This window comes from Melanotaenia boesemani, chromosome 15 (genome assembly GCF_017639745.1).
Source record: "Melanotaenia boesemani isolate fMelBoe1 chromosome 15, fMelBoe1.pri, whole genome shotgun sequence".
Classification (NCBI taxonomy): domain Eukaryota; kingdom Metazoa; phylum Chordata; class Actinopteri; order Atheriniformes; family Melanotaeniidae; genus Melanotaenia; species Melanotaenia boesemani.
The window spans coordinates 9,778,028-9,796,882 of record NC_055696.1 but is presented as its reverse complement, the minus strand read 5'-3'; the positions used below and the strand labels follow the sequence as shown (position 1 = coordinate 9,796,882).

The following is an 18,855-nucleotide window of genomic DNA, read 5'->3' as shown; positions in this document are numbered from 1 at the left end:
CTAGTGGCCGATTTTAAGGTTTGTTACTGTGGTTGACAGACAAAAAAACTCCTTGTGACTTGCAGAAATTTTTCCCCCATAAATATTCATGGTTAAACTGATAATGTATTTTTGTAAATATAAACTTCTCTTCCAGGTCCTTCAGGATCTTCAAAGTATATTTTGTTTTACCTGTGAAATGGTATATGTGTGTTTAATATCTCATGAATAATTAACTGCCTATAATAATCGCAGGTTGTGTGTCACTTCCAACCAAGATTAATCTGTTTTTATAAAGTGTTTTTTATAATACTTTTTCTGGTTGATTTGTATATGGGAAAAATAAGTTGAAAACTTGCATAGACAGGGATTAACCTCTATTGTCTTGGTATGTAAATGAATCTCAACCGTGCCAATATTCTACGCTGTGATTGGACTAACCATGTAAAGCCCCGCCTTAGCTAGTAAATATTACCAGAAACTTAGAGATTTCAAGTTAGAAGAAGGAGAGTACGGAAGCGTGGAGCTGTCACCCAAATAAAAAAAATCGGACCTTATCACGTTATAACGTGATACTTTATTGTAATAACGTGAAACGTATCACGTTATAACGTGATACTTTATTGTAATAACGTGAAACGTATCACGTTATAACGGATTTTTTTTGTTTGTTTAGTTTTTTTTTTTAAATAATAAAAAAACATCAGGCTGCATCAAAAAGTGATTTATTGAGTTTTCATGATGGTTAAACACAGAAAATGCTGAATGCATTATGAGTAAAGAACATACAAGTCCAACTTGCACTGTGCACTGTCATTGATATATTTTACTGTATCATAACTGCCATTTGTAAGAATGGGTTGTGTCGCCAGATTTTTGAACTGCCACTTTTTAGGTATGAAGTGAGTGTGTGTTGAGAAAATAAAAGCACTCAATAAAATAAGGCATATATTTTAACCAGAAAATATATCAAGTGAGTTGGTCTTGCAATTTATAGTATTTCATTTCATTTAGTCTTTCAAAAATTTAATTGGTGCATAATCATCCTGATCATCTTTTCCAAGGATAGACTTAAGGAAAGGCACCACTCTGAAAAGATTGATGTGGAAATCCCTGGAATCTTCATTAGACTCGACCAGGCCGCCTGAGGTGCAAAGTGATTGGGTTCCCCAACTGACCACTCCAACCTGTGAACAAATAGGAACTTTACAAAGTCAGCAAGACTGCACATAGTTATATCACCAAAACTATTATTTTCAGTGAATATTCAACACCAAGTTTTCCTAATTTGTGAACGTTACTGTATAATTATTTACCTGTATTGTGCGGTACTCATAGGTCTTAAACACGGCACCTCCAGAGTCACCTATCCAAACAGATTCACACAAAGTTACTACAGTTCACTGCTGTTGCTCATGTTTTAGTGCATGAAATCTAAATATGACAAAAAAGAACAAACCTGTACACGCTATTTGATCTCTGTGCTCAGTCAGACCACCAGTACACAGGAAGTTTTTAGTCACAGGAATCGTTGGATCTGTCACCTTTATGCCTTCTGCCTTCAGCGCTTTGTTGATGCATGCATTTCTCACATTATCACCAAGCTTAGCAAAGACATCTTTTTCTTTTACCAGAGGTTCTGTCCTAGTTAGGAAACTGAGTCGTTCACGTTGTTTATTCAACAAAACTTGCTCTGTAAATGAAGAACACAAAACAACATTTTTCCAAACTTTAAAGCCTGGTAAACACACAAAAATGTTTTTAAATTTTTTGGCTGTTTTTGTCCCGATTTTGCCTCTTTTATCAGTTCTGGCTTTTTCTTTTAACAATATCATTCCCTCATCCTATACATCCCCTTCCATGCTGTGTGTTGTGTTTTCCGGTTGTTACTATGTTTTTTCTTTTTAGGTTTTTTGCCGGTTTTTGCTGTGGTTCTTCTACATTTTTGTTAGATCACGTTTGGTCATGTGAGATGTCCGGCTCAGAGGACTGGATTGTAGATCACTTGTGGGACAGCATCATTATGGATGTGTTGTTCTGTGATTAGATTATTGGAGCACACCACACACATTATGATCAAAACTGTCAAATTCTATGATTTTTAACCCTAACATGTGAAGTTTTAACCAGATAAAAAAATCTCATAAGATTAAAAAATCCTTGTGTGTACCAGGCTTTAGGAGCATAAAGATTTCTTAATTGTTTATCAGTGTTTGTCAACAAGTTACTTGTGAGAAATAATCATGAGAAATAATGCATGGTGAACTTTCTTCTGGTTTGTTTGGTAAACCTATCTTAACTTGGAATAAGGGATGAACATGGGAAAAGGAAGAACCTTAATTTTATTTTTGTTCATTATGAATAAAAAAGTTTAATGATGGCATTCATCCATTGATTTTCTAATGTGTTTCAAATGGTGTTCACACAAATTTCTAAAACCAATACTATATCTCCACTTAAGAACCAGGTTTATGTGATTAACTTTTCTGCAAAACTTCTAAAATTTCATTGGCCACTTTTCGTTTTCTGATTGGTCAAGTTGATTAAAGTGCAGACCAAACTAAACACTTGTATTATTCTTTTATCAATTGATTTTTTATTTCATGCACTTTCATGTTCTCTCTTGCTCTGTAAATCACTTTGGGATGCTCTTATGCATTTGATAAACTGCTGTATTAACAAAGTTGAGCTGAGTTGAATATTGTCATGAAATATAAATCTGTGTTCTGAATTAATAACAGACACAGCCAAAATTACAGGTGTGCAGTGTAAGTGTGGACATTGGACAAGAGGTAGTAGGAATTGAGGGTTTGGTGGTTACTCATGTTACCAATAAAACTTTCTTGCCCTTGTTACCTTTTGCTTCTTCTTGTATATTTGAGGTTGCAAGTTAAGTCACAACCATGAACTTTTCAACTATGTTTTTTAGAGTAGGAAACGGGTTAGGGAAGAGAAAACTGCAGTTTTTAACAAGGATGTCATCATTGCATGGATATAAATATTGTGTGAAAATGACAATTTGAAACTTCTTGAAATTTGTTCTAAGGAGTAAGGTTAAGTAGCCACTGTCATTGTAAACAGCGAATATAAGAATGGAGCTACAATTCGGGTGAATCCATTTAATTTGAATCAGGTGTGTTGGAGCAGAGACGCATCTAAAGCCTCCAAAACAGCAGCCCTCAAGGCCCAAAGTTTGAGATCCCTGTGCTTAATAATAATTGTACATAATTTCACAAATGTTTTGCATAAAAATGGTTCTTTATTTGTATTTATGAAGACGGTGATGTTAAAGCATGTATGAGTTACCACACCTTGTTGTGCACATGTTGATACACCGACCAGTTGTAGAGCATCACTGGTTTCCTGGGTGCAAGGTATGCAAATTGGTCTGAAAAGAACATTTTATTTTAAACTGGGTATTGAAGTTTTTTTTTTTTTCTTTTTTTTTTTTATGTTTTATCAATAATCCTCAAAACTGGAGTATAATTGTAAAATGAAATACAATTGCAAATAGCAGCATTTGTTGTACACAAGTTCTTACCTTGCAACACCAGAGATGTCAATATCATCCTGCAGCTGGATGAGCGCCACATCATAGTCATAAAACTCTTTAACACCTTCAGCCTGTTTTGCTTTAATATTGTACTCCGGGTGTAAGTTAAAAGTTTTAACTTTTTTTACTGTAAAAGCATAAAATAAAGATTCAGTCTGATATTTTTAACCCACTGCTATCATCAGTAATAAAGGACAATGATGTATACATTTCCTTACAATAATATCACTGACATTAACAAATAAATTAAGAAAATAAATCAGATAATTCTTTCACTTCAAAGCCTCAAAAATAAACATTACTGAAGTAAGAAATAGACACTGCAACAGTTCTTTAAGTGATAAAAAAAAGAGATTGTTATGTTCATTATGTTTACGTCAGTAAGAATAAGAATCAGGTGTAAATACAAACTTTAGCAAACATTATTTATTACCTATGTTGCCTGGTCTATCTTCAATTTCAACCGTGACCTGGTCTGGTGTGTCACCAAATTGGAAGCAGTGAGCGGCAGTCAAGACAAACTTAGATGATACCAAAGAGCCGAGGCATCTCTTTGATTTTTCTCCCTTAAATTGAAGGAGATAAGTTAAATTATTTGTTAGTAGTATTTAAAGCCTATAGTTTATTACTGTAACTATACTGTTTAACTTACATTGCAGCTGTGTGTTCAAATTACGGAGGAGCTAAGGGGAGCTCGGCTCCCCTGAAAGGCAGAGGAGCTCCCCTAAAGAAATTCAGCTGATACTGTAATGGGTAATAGCACAGGGTCTTTTTGGCAGTAACCATATTTTTGACCCCGCTATGTGCACTAATATATATGTGTGTCCATGTGCGAAGTCACACACATTCCCCTGAAAGCCATGGTGTAATTTGAGCCTTGGTGTAGCTTATACTAGATTGTCATTGTAGTCTGGACATCATGATGATAAAAAGAAAAAAAAAAAAAAATTAAAAAAAGTTTTTCAAATAAATCCTACTTTTTAATAGTAAATGTCATTTTACTTACTGTACCAGTCAAGTAAAATGTATTTATTTTCTTTAATGATGTATCAAAAATGGGATGTTGATTGAAGTCTCATTCAGTTTTAAAAATATTGCACTGCTAAATTAAGTTAAGTCAAATACTAAATCATTTACCTGGATAATAACGAATACCACCCATGGATATCGTTTCCTCTTGCTAACTTTGTCCTCTGTGGTGTCATAACCTTTGTGAAGACCACACAGACCAACTACGTCCCGTTCATCTGAAAAGTTATTAGAAACCATAAATTTATGTTGCATATTCACAGATGCATAATGCATATACAGACTGTAGTTACAATCACTATGGAAGGGATGGCAAATCTGCTGCTTCTATTATTAATATTATTATTATTTTTGTTGTTGTTATATCTAAATGCATTGAAATATAATTTATAAAACAATTCCCAATACTTCATAATAGAAAACTAAAGACTGTGATAATACAGAAACCTCTCATACTAACTTAAATAGCACATATGTAAACGCATTAGACGTACATATGCTAAGCTAGCTCTACTAACTGGCTCATCAAAGCTGAGTTGGTAAAAAGGAAGAACAAAGAAAACATATGTAGAGGAGAACAGGATATTCTTATCTGATTGGGAAGGTCATATTGTTTATTGAAAGAAAAGACTCTTGTGCTTCCTTTGCCAAACTTCACTGCCTCACTTTAAACTTGGAGCATCATTTTACCCCTGACCATCCAAATATAGCCAATGAACTCCTCAAAGGCTTGGTAATTTGTAAAAAAAAAAAGGCAAATAGTTTGAAAAAAAAAAAAAAAACAGGTTTAAAAGCAAACTATGTTTTTTCTGCAAATTTACAAAACACTTGGAAGACATTGTCTTTATATTAGCTGACATGGAACATTGTGTTAAGAAGCTGTACAGTAAACGGGAATTTGTCAAGACGTGTCTAAAGATATTGTTGCTATCCTAGCTTGAAAAAAAGTATGTGTCTGCATATAGTAATATTGACATATTTAGTTTATGGTACATTGAAATCAAATTTTTTTGCTGATAAAAATCTCCGAATAATGTTTTCCAGATTATTTTATAATCATAAAATGAATATAGGAGTCCTGTTGTTTTGACTTGTATTGACTCTTTTGATGAGAGTGGGAGAAAGAAAAGAGCTGGAGTGGTGGCTTAAAGCTGTGTGTGAATGTTGGTCTTTAATATTGGTCATTACTTAGCCTCTGTGTGTGTGTGTGTGTGTGTGTGTGCATGCATGCATGTGTGCATATGCGTGTAAACATATGTGTGCATTATATGAGTTGGGGCTGTCTAGGTGAGTGTATGACTCCCGGCCAGACTTTCTGTCCCAGTCCAGCCCTGAAAGGAACCACAGAGTTTTTGAAAATTGTGCCTGCAAACAGGTATCCCAATGTAAAACAGGCTGCACTCAAGCTAACATCAGTGTTTAGGTCAATGTATGTCTGTGAATCAGTTTTCTCTACACTGAAACAAGTGAAGCCAAAACATTGGTCTGTTCATACAAACAGACATATTAAGGAGTTGCTTCAAGTAGACACAACAGTATGCAAGTCAGACCAATAAATAATTGTGTAAAACAACTGTTAGTGTCCCACTAATGTAAGAAAAACAACTTATGAAAACTGTTTGAGCAAGCAATGTGTTATGTTACAATTCCGTAAGTCATTGTTGATGTGTAGGAATCTGTTGCATGTGTTTTTGCACTTGAAGCTGGGTTTTATTTGACTCTTTATGCTAAACTAAACTAATCTTTACAATTAGTTTTGGGTAGGACTGCACTGTAACATAAAAAATTTACCTCCATTGTGATGTTAGCCTGCAAGATATATAGTTTGAAACAACTGCCTAAACTGTGATAAATAGTAGTCCATATTTGCACATTTTATGTAAGTGACACTGTTCCAAATGCTGTTTGGCATTTGTGCTCTGTGTGTGTCAAAGGCAGTTTTATGCTAGTTACTGAAAAAAAAAGAAATTACTAGTTACTATTTACTCTATTAAAAAAGTAACTCAGTTACTTTGTTGATTACTTACACCAAGAAGTAACCCATTGCTGTTAAAAGTAACTATTTACTTTTGTAAAAGAACATTCTTAAAAATGCTCCCATTAATATCCTTATGACCAAATTACAGTGTTGTGCAGAATATAATACAAACCCACAAAGTCATTTTTCAACACTAATTTATGTAAGTAAGGCCAGCCGATTATTTAAAATAAATAAACAAAAGTAAAAAATAATATAACCTCTGTTCAAAAATTAAATGTATGCTGCATGTTGAGCCCTCCAACACACACACTTTCTCTTACTCTTTATTATATATTTTATTTACATATTACCTTAGTTATTTGTGGGCATTGCCACTGCATTGTTTTTCTGTCTAGTAAAAGTTGTGTGCATGTGTGTGTGTTTGTAGGGGTGTGCCGGTTCGGATGCCAAGGAAACACCCTAGGAAACGAAACACTAGTTCCTGGAAAAAAAAAAAAAACGTTCCACATCCAGGGGTTATTGCTTTATGGATAGCTGTGAGAGAATCAGGAGGCCTTCACAAAGGGAGCAGAAGAGGCCCAAGTAAGCAACTACACTTAAGAAAACTAGCCCAAAAATCTGCTACTGATGATATTTACAAGAAATTTCACAGAAAAACAAGCCCAATATGCGGATTTTGCAACACTGCCCATGTCCTGCTGCATCACCTCTGTAAACAGAAAGAAGCTCATAGCTGCTGGGTGAAATGTATTAATTTAGCTAGTAACAGAGTAACGCACCATAGGTAGTGGTAACTGAGTTACTTTTTTTAAAGAGGAATTCATTAGAGTATTAGTTACTAACAAGAGTAACAGCGTTACAGTAACGTGTTACTACCCAACACTGGTCAATGGCAAATCAAATGGACTCTTTTACTGTTCTTGATGCCTGTTTCATGTACACGTTAATGACTGCAACAGAAGTGCACATGGAATCAACATTTAGAAGGTGAAGGTAAGGAGTGAAGCTGGGAAAATGTGGATGCAGAAAAACGTGAGGCTGAACAGAACAGCACATCAGCTATTAGTAACTATATTGGTTACAAGAAGAGTGACACACTACAAACACAGTTACTCTGCAAGACATGCAAAAATACATCTGGAAACTACCAGGAGACACATTTGATCTCCGACCAGGCTGTCAATTTTCTATTTTATTTCTAGTCTTCAGACTGAAAACAAACCACTGCACATGACCTGTTTGTGTAGCTGACCAAATTATTTTCATTAAGAAGAATAGAATAATTACTATTAAATCTAGCGTTAGCTAAAACAACGCTACTAGTGTTCATACAGCACAAGCTAAAGTTTAGCAGACGTCAGTAAAATAGAGTTTTGCTATTAAGGAAAACATCAAAGCGACATCAAATTTTATTTTTTGCAGATCATATTTTCAACCCAACTTTCATCAGTGTTATTCCATATTACACATTTTTTCTATTATGATGCAGCCCTAGTTTGGGGTTCATCATCATCAGACCACTGACATCCTCTTAAAAGCTTCATTTGGGGTGTGAATGCATGTTGCGTGTGTGTATGAGTGAATGTGAAAGAGGTTATGATCAGGTGTGTGTTTTTAAAATTATTAGTTGTGTGTTTTTATGTAGAACACTTTGTGCTGCTGAAAGTGCCAAATAAATAAAATCTGATTTTATTTGATTCATAAAATTAAAAAAATTTCATGTCTCACCTTTTTGTTGCATTAGTGCTCAATAATGAAGGCTAGAGTGGATAGAGCAGATGTCACACAAATATACACACATTTTCATTTTCAAAGATAACTCACCAATTATGTCATCAAAGGTTTCATTTAAATTTGTATCATGTTTCAGCCTGAAGTAATGCTTCCCTCCAGTTCCTGCTACAAGGGACTGTAGTTCAACATCAGAGACCTCAACCCCAATGGCAAAAACGTATATGTCTGAAACAAAGTGACACGTGAGATGATTACTGGTTAGAGTTTCTTTGACAGGTCAAAATACATTTTACACTGATGGCATGTGAAACTACAATTAAAATTGAAAGTTACCAAGATATTCCTCTTTGGTTTTTTCATCATGGTTTGAGTAAACCATGTTTTTTATCCTGGCCACGGTGGGTTCAGGAGAACCATCCATGTTATAAGCACCTGCAGAGACAGAAAGCTGCATGTTAAATGAATGAAAAGAGATTAAACAGTAGATTTCATTCAAAAATAGTTTTTAGCCTTTAAACTGTTTTAAAATTTGATCATACCTATTAGATCATCATTATTGATACAGGAATGAAATGCATTTTAAAGCTAATTGGCCATACAATAAAGAGAGTGGACTCATTCATCTGATCAATCTAATTTTATATGGAAATTAGCACAATTGAAATTATCTTGAAATTAAACAATTAAGTATCATTGCTAAAACAACTTCTTCAAATGCAGGAGGAGGAGGAAATTACCATCTGTAAAAAGGATGATGACGTGACGATGTTCCTTAAACTTTTCTTTAGTACGTGTCTGTATGAAAGACATGCGTTCCTCAAATCTCCTGAAGAGAGCATACAAATTTGTTCCAGTGTTTCTGTCTTTCATTCACAAACAAACAAACACACACACTGTTAAACTTAATATTTAAAAACCCGGTTCTGCATTTGAAACATTAACAGTATGTCAGTGTGCTTCACTCACCACCTATTTCAAAACTTTCCACCTTTTCTACGAGGGAGGACAGTGATGGTTTTTCACCAAAGAAATCAAGAATGTTGACAACTTCATATATTTCAGAGGAGAAGAAGACAATTTCATAGTTTGGTGACACAGTGAAGGATGAAATCTGTGGATTCATTAACAAAATGAGGTGGGTGATAAAATCTTTTAACACATCTTTGCTAACAACCCCATCCTACATTAAAAACTGCCTATTCTTATTTTGTTAAATAATCCATTTCTTGGCAGAACTCTCAATTTTCCAAAACTGAAAGATGTTTTACTCAAGAATTTGCCTGTTTTGGCACCATTGTTATTCCTTTGGTTCTGACCAGTTTATAAAAGGCCTTCTTAAGTAAACCATCTCCACATTATGATACTTCTACCACCGTACTTCACAGTGGCGATAACTTTGGAGCCCTGCAGGTCCTCAATTCTTACTTCATGCATCTTAGAAATGTCTGTGTTTAATGCCCCTTTTCTCTGGTCTAGGAAACTTTGGTTGATATTGGATTTTATGAAATTCCAGGAGATATTATATTGAACCATGGAGCTGTCACCCAAATAAAGATAAATTGGGACCTTATCATGTTATAACATGATAGTTTTACTGTAAACCATGAAACTTATAAATTTTTTTTTTTTTTATTTTGATGTCACTTCACTGATTTGGGCTATTTTGTGTAGGTCTGCAATGTAAAATATAAACCACAACAATTTAAATTAAACGTTGTAAAGCAAGAAAAAATAGCATTGCAGGCTTCGTTTTCTTCATAGATCACATACAAACACTACAGCTTTCTTTGGATGGTTTTACGAGGAGACTTTCTTTTGGTTTATGGGTTTAAAACTGTATTTCACCCACAAAAAGAGATAAAACAATCATAGCATATCTCAGGTATTTAATAAATATGTGCATGTGCTTGCTTTAAACACCCACCAAAGCTTCTAAATTATTTCTACTGTTCTTGTCTCTCACCTTTTTCATAAGTGTTACGATGGCTTCTCTGGCTTTTTGGAAGTAGGTTTTGTCAATGCTCTCAGAAATATCCACACCAATGTAGATGTTAAGTGTACCATTTTTTGACATCCTGATTATTCTGCCTTCTTGTGTATCATCTAAGTGACAACAAATACTGTTAGTTTACTATTTAGATAAAATACCAAATTCATAGTTTTCTTTTCTGTGCATTTCATTGCCATCCTTGTTATATTGTTATAAACAAAACAAAGGCATGAAACAGGGCTGATTTTGACTAATTTGATTTACAAACTTAACATGTTATATTAACCTTCATATGCTTAATTTGTTAATAAAACATGATTCAGCAGTCACAGTTGTGATATAACTATACTCATAAATGATGTTAACAGTCAGATTAGGTTCAGGAACTTACCGGCAGGTTGCAAAGTGGTGAGGGTGTCCTTGATTGCATTGCCAAACTCTTCAGAAATCTCAAGGGCAGTGTCAAAAGTGTATTTGTCTGCAAGATGTAAAAGTCACAGAAAAGCAGTTTTCACTAACTGGAATTCTTTTTCCCTTGTAATTATTATTATTATTATTATTTTTTTTTTTTTTTAAGTCTGAAAAATACAAAAACAAAAGTATGCACCCATCACTCCAAGAAGTGCAGGGCGACACTCTCAGGAGTTTAAAATGGGATTTTAAGTAGGAAACTGATGAAGGATCATGTGTTTTTCTCTGTAAACATGCAAGCAGACCACTTTTGATTTGAACTGGTGATGTATACACTATTTATTTACGATTATTTCTGTGGTATATGTTGTTTCTGCGCATGCTTGAACCACGTGGTAGTTACATGACGTTATGGGTTTCAGGGAATTGCGGCAGCAAAGCAGAGCAGGACTGTGGCAGATAAAACATTTTTGTTAGAAAGAGTTGAGGAATTTTGAGCATTTTGACGGTCAAAAGGTTTAAAACAAAAGAAAAAGGAAAACTAGTACAAACTAGTACACATTGTGCATGCCAAATGTGTTGCGATTATATTAAATCTGTCCATCATGTATTTACAACTGACCAGATCACTTTATCTCGCATGCATGTAAACATGTCAGCTGGCATCTCTGAACAGATTGAGTTCAATTGGATTGGTTTTTATTTGTCCATGTAAACGTAGCCAATGTCTGATAAATTCTTCTAAATTAATGCAACTGTATTTTGTACAACCACAGATGGAATTTGTAAGTTTTCATTGTTATTTGGGAGAAAAAAGATTGTCTACCTTACATTAAAAAGAATATAAGATTATAAGTTCCATTTTCAAAATTGTAATAATAATAATAATAATAATAATAATAATAATAAAAAATAGAGTTCATTACAGCTTGTGAGTGGGTTGTTTTGAATCGTATTAATGATAGTTTGGTTAAAGACTGAATAAGATTCATTGGAGTATAAAACATTAACAAAAACAGTAGGATAGATATACTGACTATTGTCAGGAGACACTTTGAAATCTGCTCAAAACAAAGAATTCAACAGTTTAGTTTCCTTTTCCCTTTTTTTCCTTGTTTGATTTTATTTTTATTAATTTTTTTAATTAATTTTTTTTTTGTTTTATTCTTATCATTTGAAAGTGCATGTCTGAATATACTCGAAATTTCAATCCACTAGCCACAAGAAATTCCTTATCACACAAATATGAATCTTGTTGAGCAATATTAGGGGATGGTCCTAAATAAGTGAATCCTTTTTTGGTTGGTTCCAAAAAGCAAGAGCTAAAGACTGGTTAAAACTCTGGCTAGAAACTAAACTATTAGTTTCTCAAAGTGAAACCTATTTTTCTCTTGGATTATTTGCCATTAAGGCAACGGACAAAGCTCCTCACATGAAGGTACCTTCAGCTGTAAAGCTTTATGAGTCATGAAGCAGACAATTTAAACTCTAACAAACTTGTTAATTAAAAGGTTTTGATTAAATGACAGTATATAAACATCATGTGTGTCTCTTACAGTAACATGCCGGCTCTTTCCCGGTCCACTGGCCATTCTCCTGACACACTCTTTCATTTTGTCCCACCAAAATCAAGTCCCCACTGCAGGTATATTTCACTTTGTCATCGATTTCAAATATGTTTCCCGTTCTTGAGGCACCAGGTGGGATACCAGGATCAGCACAGGTATCACCAGCTGAGGTAAAAGACAAAAACAAAAGCTAAGCCAACAAAGAACCACAAATGTCTTCAATTCTTACACAAACTTGTAAGAAAAGTCAGGAAAGAGTAATTAACAATATTGTGTTATTCTCTACAAATATATAGTTTTGGTTTCTATTATCTTGTAACTGTAAGTTAATCATTCTACCATATTGAGATTGTAAGGCTGCTTTTCATTTAAAAAAATGTTAATTTATCTTGAGAAATTGGCCTTTTGTTTTCTTGAGATTGCCACCTGCTCTAACTGGTCATCACAAGATAAAAAGCTAGGTCTTCTTGGGTTTACTGATAATGGCTTTCTCGAACTTTAACAAAGAAATAACTTTTTATCATAGTTTATTTTAAATTAATTCAGCTGTTAATTGGAGATTACATAAGTTATTATTATTATTTAAGAATACAATACTTGTTATCCTGACACACATTTCACTTATCTTGATCATGGTGTTAAAACACTTTTTTTCAATCATGGCCACTCTTGGCTTCTGTAATCCTCTGCTAATAGAATAGAATAGAAGTACTTTATTCATCCCAAGCTGGGAAATTTAGGTGTTGCAGCGGTACAGTCATTTAGCAGTTGTGCTTCTTAAGGTAGCAAAAAAAATGAAAAACAGTATAAAAATTTCAATATTTACAAGACTTATACAATTAGGTATTTAGCTATACACAGTAAGAGTGAGAATAGCCAGCAAATAATATAGTCCAGTGCAATGATTAGTAGTGAAGATGAGGAGTTTAACTGTGCAAGGTTGATCCAGTCAGTGCAAAGATTCACCAGTTACAACAGTCACTCATATTGTTATCTCTGAGACCATGATGATGAGTTAAACAGTCTTATTGCGTGTGGCAGGAAAGATTTCCTGAAGCGGTCCTTGAGGCAGCGAAGCTGTCTGAGCCTTTTGGAAAAGGAGCTCCGCTGTCTGTCCAGCACAGGGTGGAGAGGGTGGTCCGGGTTATCCAAGATAGATAACAGTTTGTTCAGTGTCCTCCTCTCCACCACTGCTTCTAAAGTGTCCTGTCTGCAGCCAATGACAGAGCCAGCCTTCCTGATCAGTTTGTTCAGTCTGTTGGTGTCACTGGCTGCAATGCTGCCCCCCCAGCAGACCACAGATGAGAACAGGGCACCGGCCACAACAGACTGGTAAAAGATTTCCAGCATCTTGCTGCACACGTTGAACGACCGCAGCTTCCTCAGGAAGTAGAGTCTGCTGCAGGCCTTCTTGTACACAGCTGTGCTGTTGGTCTTCCAGCTCAGTCTGTTATCAATAGTCACTCCCAGGTATTTATATTCCTCAACCATGTCCACATCACTACCCAGGATGCAGAGGGGCTGTGGAGCTGATCCCTTCTTCCTGAAGTCTAACACCATCTCTTTGGTCTTGTCCACATTAAGCAGCAGGCGATTCTTACCCGCCCACTCCACAAATCCGTCCACCAGCCCCCTGTACTCCTCCTCCCGTCCACCACTTATACACCCAACAACTGCAGAGTCGTCAGAATATTTCTGAAGGTGACATGACTCTGAGTTGTACTGAAAGTCTGTGGTGTATAAGGTGAACAGGAATGGAGAGAGCACAGTGCCCTGCGGGGCTCCTACATCACTCATCACCACATCAGACAGGACACCGCCCAGCCGGACAAACTGCGGCCTGTCTGTCAGGTAATCAGCGATCCAGGAGACAGAGGACCCGCCGACACCCATCAGCCGCAGCTTCCCACTCAGTAAAGAAGGCTGGATGGTGTTGAAGGCACTGGAGAAGTCAAAGAATGTGACTCTCACAATGCCTCCACTACCATCCAGGTGCGAGTGAGCTCGCTGCAGCAGATAGATGACAGCATCATCCACCCCCACACGTGGCCGGTAGGCAAACTGCAGAGGGTCGAGAGAAGGTTTCACCAGCGGCCTCAGGTGGGCCAACACCAGCCTCTCCAGCACCTTCATCACATGTGATGTAAGGGCAACTGGACGGTAATCACTGAGGCCAGATGGAGATGACTTCTTAGGAACAGGAACCAGCATGATAACAAACTTCTACTCAACTAATCAATTTATATATTAAAATGAAAATACAAACCACAGAAACTACTGGTTTATATAATTCATACACAGCATTAAAGTACACACATATTAAACATAAACATAACTAAAATAAATAAATAAAGCTTATTATGTTGGTCAGGACTTACAGTCATGGCTGCAGATGGGAGTGGAACCGCTCCACTTTCCATTTGGTAAACAAGTACGAGTGGATGAGCCTCTCAGCGTGTATCCAGAGTAGCACGTATACGTAGTTGTGTTGGTGACATAGTACTTCTCTTCAAAGGGGTAGACATTTCCATTCTGCATCACAGTGGGGTCTGGGCATTCAACAACTGTATAATAATAAAAAAATTTAAAAACCTGTGTTATGATGCAGAGCAGGGATCCTGAGTCAATCTTCAAAGTATCACAGGGAGATATTATGTTACTCACGCTTGCATCTCTGATTTCTTTTGGGAGGAGGATCCCAGCCTGTAGAATAGCAGATGTGGCTAAACTTAGGGTATGGATAGTAGCCTTCAGAACAGTTGAAGACCAGCATACTGCCCTTTTCCAGTCCCTTGCTCAATATGAAACCACCCCCCTGGTTCCGTACATTATCCAGACTGCAGTCACACTCAACCTCAACACCTGGAAGAAAATGATTGTTTTGATTTTAAAAGCTCTCCCAAAAACAAAATGAGTCATATTCACATGATTCTGTGCTAATTTTAAGGTGCACCCCTTTAGTACACAGCTTTCAACAGGTCATTCCAGGCAAACTAAACTAATTATCTTGAGTTTTTTAAGAAGATAGGGGAACTAAGGTTTTACAGATCCCATTTTACATGCAGGTCATTATCTGGTCCTCACCAGCTCCTTAAATGAATTCAATATAAAATTAGATGAACAACAACAAGACAATTTACATATATTTTAAAATTTTTATTTAGTTTATTTTTATTTTTTACTGAAACTACACCAGAAGGCAGGAACAGTGTGTAAACAAAGCTGTAGAGCCCCCATCAGCTGCATAACATTAGTAATGACAGAAAATAACACAGAAAATGTTTTGGGGGATAAGCTCCAGTATAGTATGAGGTTTATTTATTTATTTATTTATTGTTGTATTGTTTGTTTTATAAACTTGTGGAATATCTGTTACCTGTAAGGCTCAATTTTGTATTTAATATTTCTCATTGAAAATAAGGTTTCACACTTTAAAATGATGGACTCCGTATTGATTGGAAATAGTTTTTCAGAACCCTTCCCAGATTGATGGACAGAAATATTTGTTTCTGAAAGGTCCTTGTTGATGTCTTTCTTCATTGGCATTGTGTTAACACATCACAAAAACACAAAACAAAACATTACTATATATGTTTTATAGGATTTTTTTAACATATAGGTCCAGGTATGGGCACAGATTAGGAAACAATTTCAAATAAAAACAGGTAATGATGTGTTATTTTTAATCAGCAGAAGTTTACTTAGGATGACTCTGCATAGGTTATGATAACATTTGCTTTGAGCCTAATCAGAAATTTTATCAGTGTTTAATTTTGTACTGTCAGTATATTTTTTAATCACTTTTACATCATCTCAATAAAATTTAAACACCTTGGACGGACAAATATTATCATCCACGCAGACAAAGATGATGTTGCATGATTATTGCATTATCATCAATAATATGGTACTAAAGGCTAAATAAGTAGGATTTTTTTCTGTAAAGATAATTTAAAATGTTTTTGTTGCGAGGGATAAAAGGAAGCTTCCCTATAAACAATATGTCTCTCTACATTAACAATGTTTTTGTCAAGTTTTTCTCCTTTCAAATTATGTGACAGAATAAATTCCTTAACCAATCATATGCGACTCCCCACGGTTGCCAAACAGCAGCGTTTGGTATTTTATGTCAGCAAAAGAACAGCAGCCTGCAGGTATGGAAGGTAGTGAAAGAAGCGGACCAGAAATAGTTTCAGAAAAACCTAAAAACCCTCAGCATCCTGCTAAAAAAAAGCAAACAACCTAAAACGAAATAAAACAAGGATTACATATATGTAATGAGTACATGAGTATATACATACACACATATACATATATGTGTGACTGTATGGATGTATTAGTTGAGTAACTTGGTGGCCTATTAGTTTACAACAAAAAATGTAATGATGTTTTGGCCAAGTGAATAGTGTGTTTGCCCTTATAAACTTATGAAATTACCATCAAATTTATTTATTTTTAAGTGAGACTAAGGGTTTGATTAGTGTAGCTTTTGTTTACACTCTATTTTATGCTAACATTAATTAGCATGTGAAAATTAGCAAGAGCATTACAAAGCATAGCAACTTAGTGTTGCTATGCTTTGGCTAAAACATACCAGGCCACGCCTTTGGCCCCACCCTTGTTGTCTACGGCTTCTCGAACTTAATAACACATTGCTTTAACACCACAGATATACGTAAAACTTGGAAGAAACTTGCCATGGGCCTTTTTATTAGACAAATGATTTTTTTTAAACAAATGATCCAATTGATAAAACCTTTTAATTTAAAGCGGCTTCACTTTACATGACTAATTACTGCAAATGCTTTTTCATGCTTACGTTTGTGTCCCTGTTTTCTTTCCACAGCTCACATAAAATGAGCTTACAGTAAGTAAAGTCATCTCCATTTTTAGCATTGAACTGTTCCTGTGAAAGGACCCTAAAGTGAAATGACCTAAGAAGTGTTACTGTTGGAGAAAAAAATGTTGTAAAGATTTGAGCTTAAAATATCATTATATATTTTAATTTGACAGTTATACTCATTTAGATATTTTTGGGTTGTTAGTGAAAACAAACTACATAGTGTTAAAAAGCACTATAAAAACCACATATTGGGAACATGAAACTTTCAGAAAAATATTATTTAAAAAAAACTTTGCTCTGAATGCATTAATACACACAAGCAAATGAACATTATTGTCAGTTGAAAATTCAAAATTGCTTATGAAGTGTAAATCTAATGTTGAGTAAGAATACATCACCCATACACAGGAGACATAAAAGCGCAGCAAGCCAACTCCAGCGGACAGAAGCTCCCATTTTGAATTTTGAAGGGAAACTTTGAAAATGAGGTAACATGGGGCAGATCATTTATTTCAATGGACAGTGATGTACAGAGAGAAGGACAGGACAAAGACCATTCTGTTACTTATTAACTTTATAACCAGTAAACAGAGATCAATATATGGATGTGGCACAAAGAAAAAATTGTTACACACACGGTGACATTTAGCTTTAATAGTTGAGAAATTTAAATAATTTATGGAAAATTACGAGAGTATAACTGTTTAAAACTGTTTTATCAATGAGAAAAACCAAAACGAAATCTGGAACAAAATACTAGGAACAGCTTTAATGGATTCAGTACAGCTCAGGTCACGTGTTGCTTTTTTATACTGTTTTGTACCTGTTGGTCTTAAATAGGCCACAGCCTTGCTTTTTGTTGATTCAAGATTTTCTGCATTGTGTACATACACAGTTAAATGTTGCATTAAAAAAACACCATTTTAAAGGGCAAACATTTGCATCATCATTTCCCAAAAGCCGGGAGCACATTTGAGGATTGTTTGTTGACAATCAATTAATGATTGATTTAAATCTAGACTGTACCAGACTGGACACTTAGGTCACAGTCGGATCTTTAGTTGAAGCACTTTCTCTGCTAATGCATCTAAACCAGGGGTGCCCAAAGTCGGTCCTTGAGGGCTGCTGTCATGCAGATTTTCCAATGTTTCCTGCTTCAACACACCTGACTCAAATGAAATAGATCCAACAGCCTATTAAGTTTTGCACAATGACTCATCAATTTGAGTCAGGTGGTTTTGGAGCAGGGACACATCAAAAACTTGGAGGATTGTGGCCCTTGAGGACCGGAGCAGGGCACCCTTGATCTAAACTATTTATGATCAATGTAACATGTGAAAACACTGTTACTGTAATGCCTTGTAAAAAAAGTTAATTAACCAGAAAAACAATTTTAGAAATAGAATTATACTAGTTATTCATTTGGTGACATTTAAGTCATATTATGGTTATGGTCGGAATAACTTTTTTTTTTTTCTCAATTAAAAATGTAACTTTTGCCCCAAGTTTAATCTAATAAGCTGATAAATATAAACTTTACTGATCTAGAAGCACTCAGACAGTGCAGAATACTGCCAAGTCATTGTAATTTATTTTATTGCCAATGAGTGTGGGCATTATTATTTTTTAGTTAGAAGCTCTAATGGCAAAATTATCCCTATCACCCCATAGTATAGAATCCTTAAAAAAAAGGAAAAACAAAAACAAAAAAAAAAAAAAAAAAAAAAACAAAAGAAACACAACAAAAGAAAAACACCCTGGATCCAG

General features: G+C 35.2%; 1 protein-coding gene across 2 annotated transcripts; it reads right to left on the bottom strand.

The window, feature by feature from the left end:
- Window positions 1-688: 688 nt before the first annotated feature.
- LOC121653931 (complement factor B-like) lies at window positions 689-17,591 on the bottom strand. Of its 2 annotated transcripts, none has more exons than XM_042007715.1 (17): window positions 17,493-17,591; window positions 14,910-15,107; window positions 14,624-14,809; window positions 12,234-12,410; window positions 10,658-10,744; window positions 10,240-10,379; window positions 9,243-9,387; window positions 9,014-9,139; window positions 8,610-8,708; window positions 8,367-8,501; window positions 4,670-4,779; window positions 3,966-4,098; window positions 3,521-3,659; window positions 3,291-3,367; window positions 1,439-1,672; window positions 1,296-1,345; window positions 689-1,166 (listed from the first exon to the last, which is right to left on the bottom strand). In XM_042007715.1, the coding sequence occupies exons 1-17, from the start codon at window positions 17,581-17,583 to the stop codon at window positions 990-992; spliced, it is 2,304 nt and encodes a 767-aa protein (XP_041863649.1). In that variant the 5' UTR covers window positions 17,584-17,591; the 3' UTR covers window positions 689-989. The 2 variants fall into 2 exon arrangements, with proteins under 2 accessions (XP_041863649.1, XP_041863648.1); XM_042007714.1 differs by having other exon boundaries at window positions 17,487-17,582.
- Between the last annotated feature and the right edge of the window lie 1,264 nt (window positions 17,592-18,855).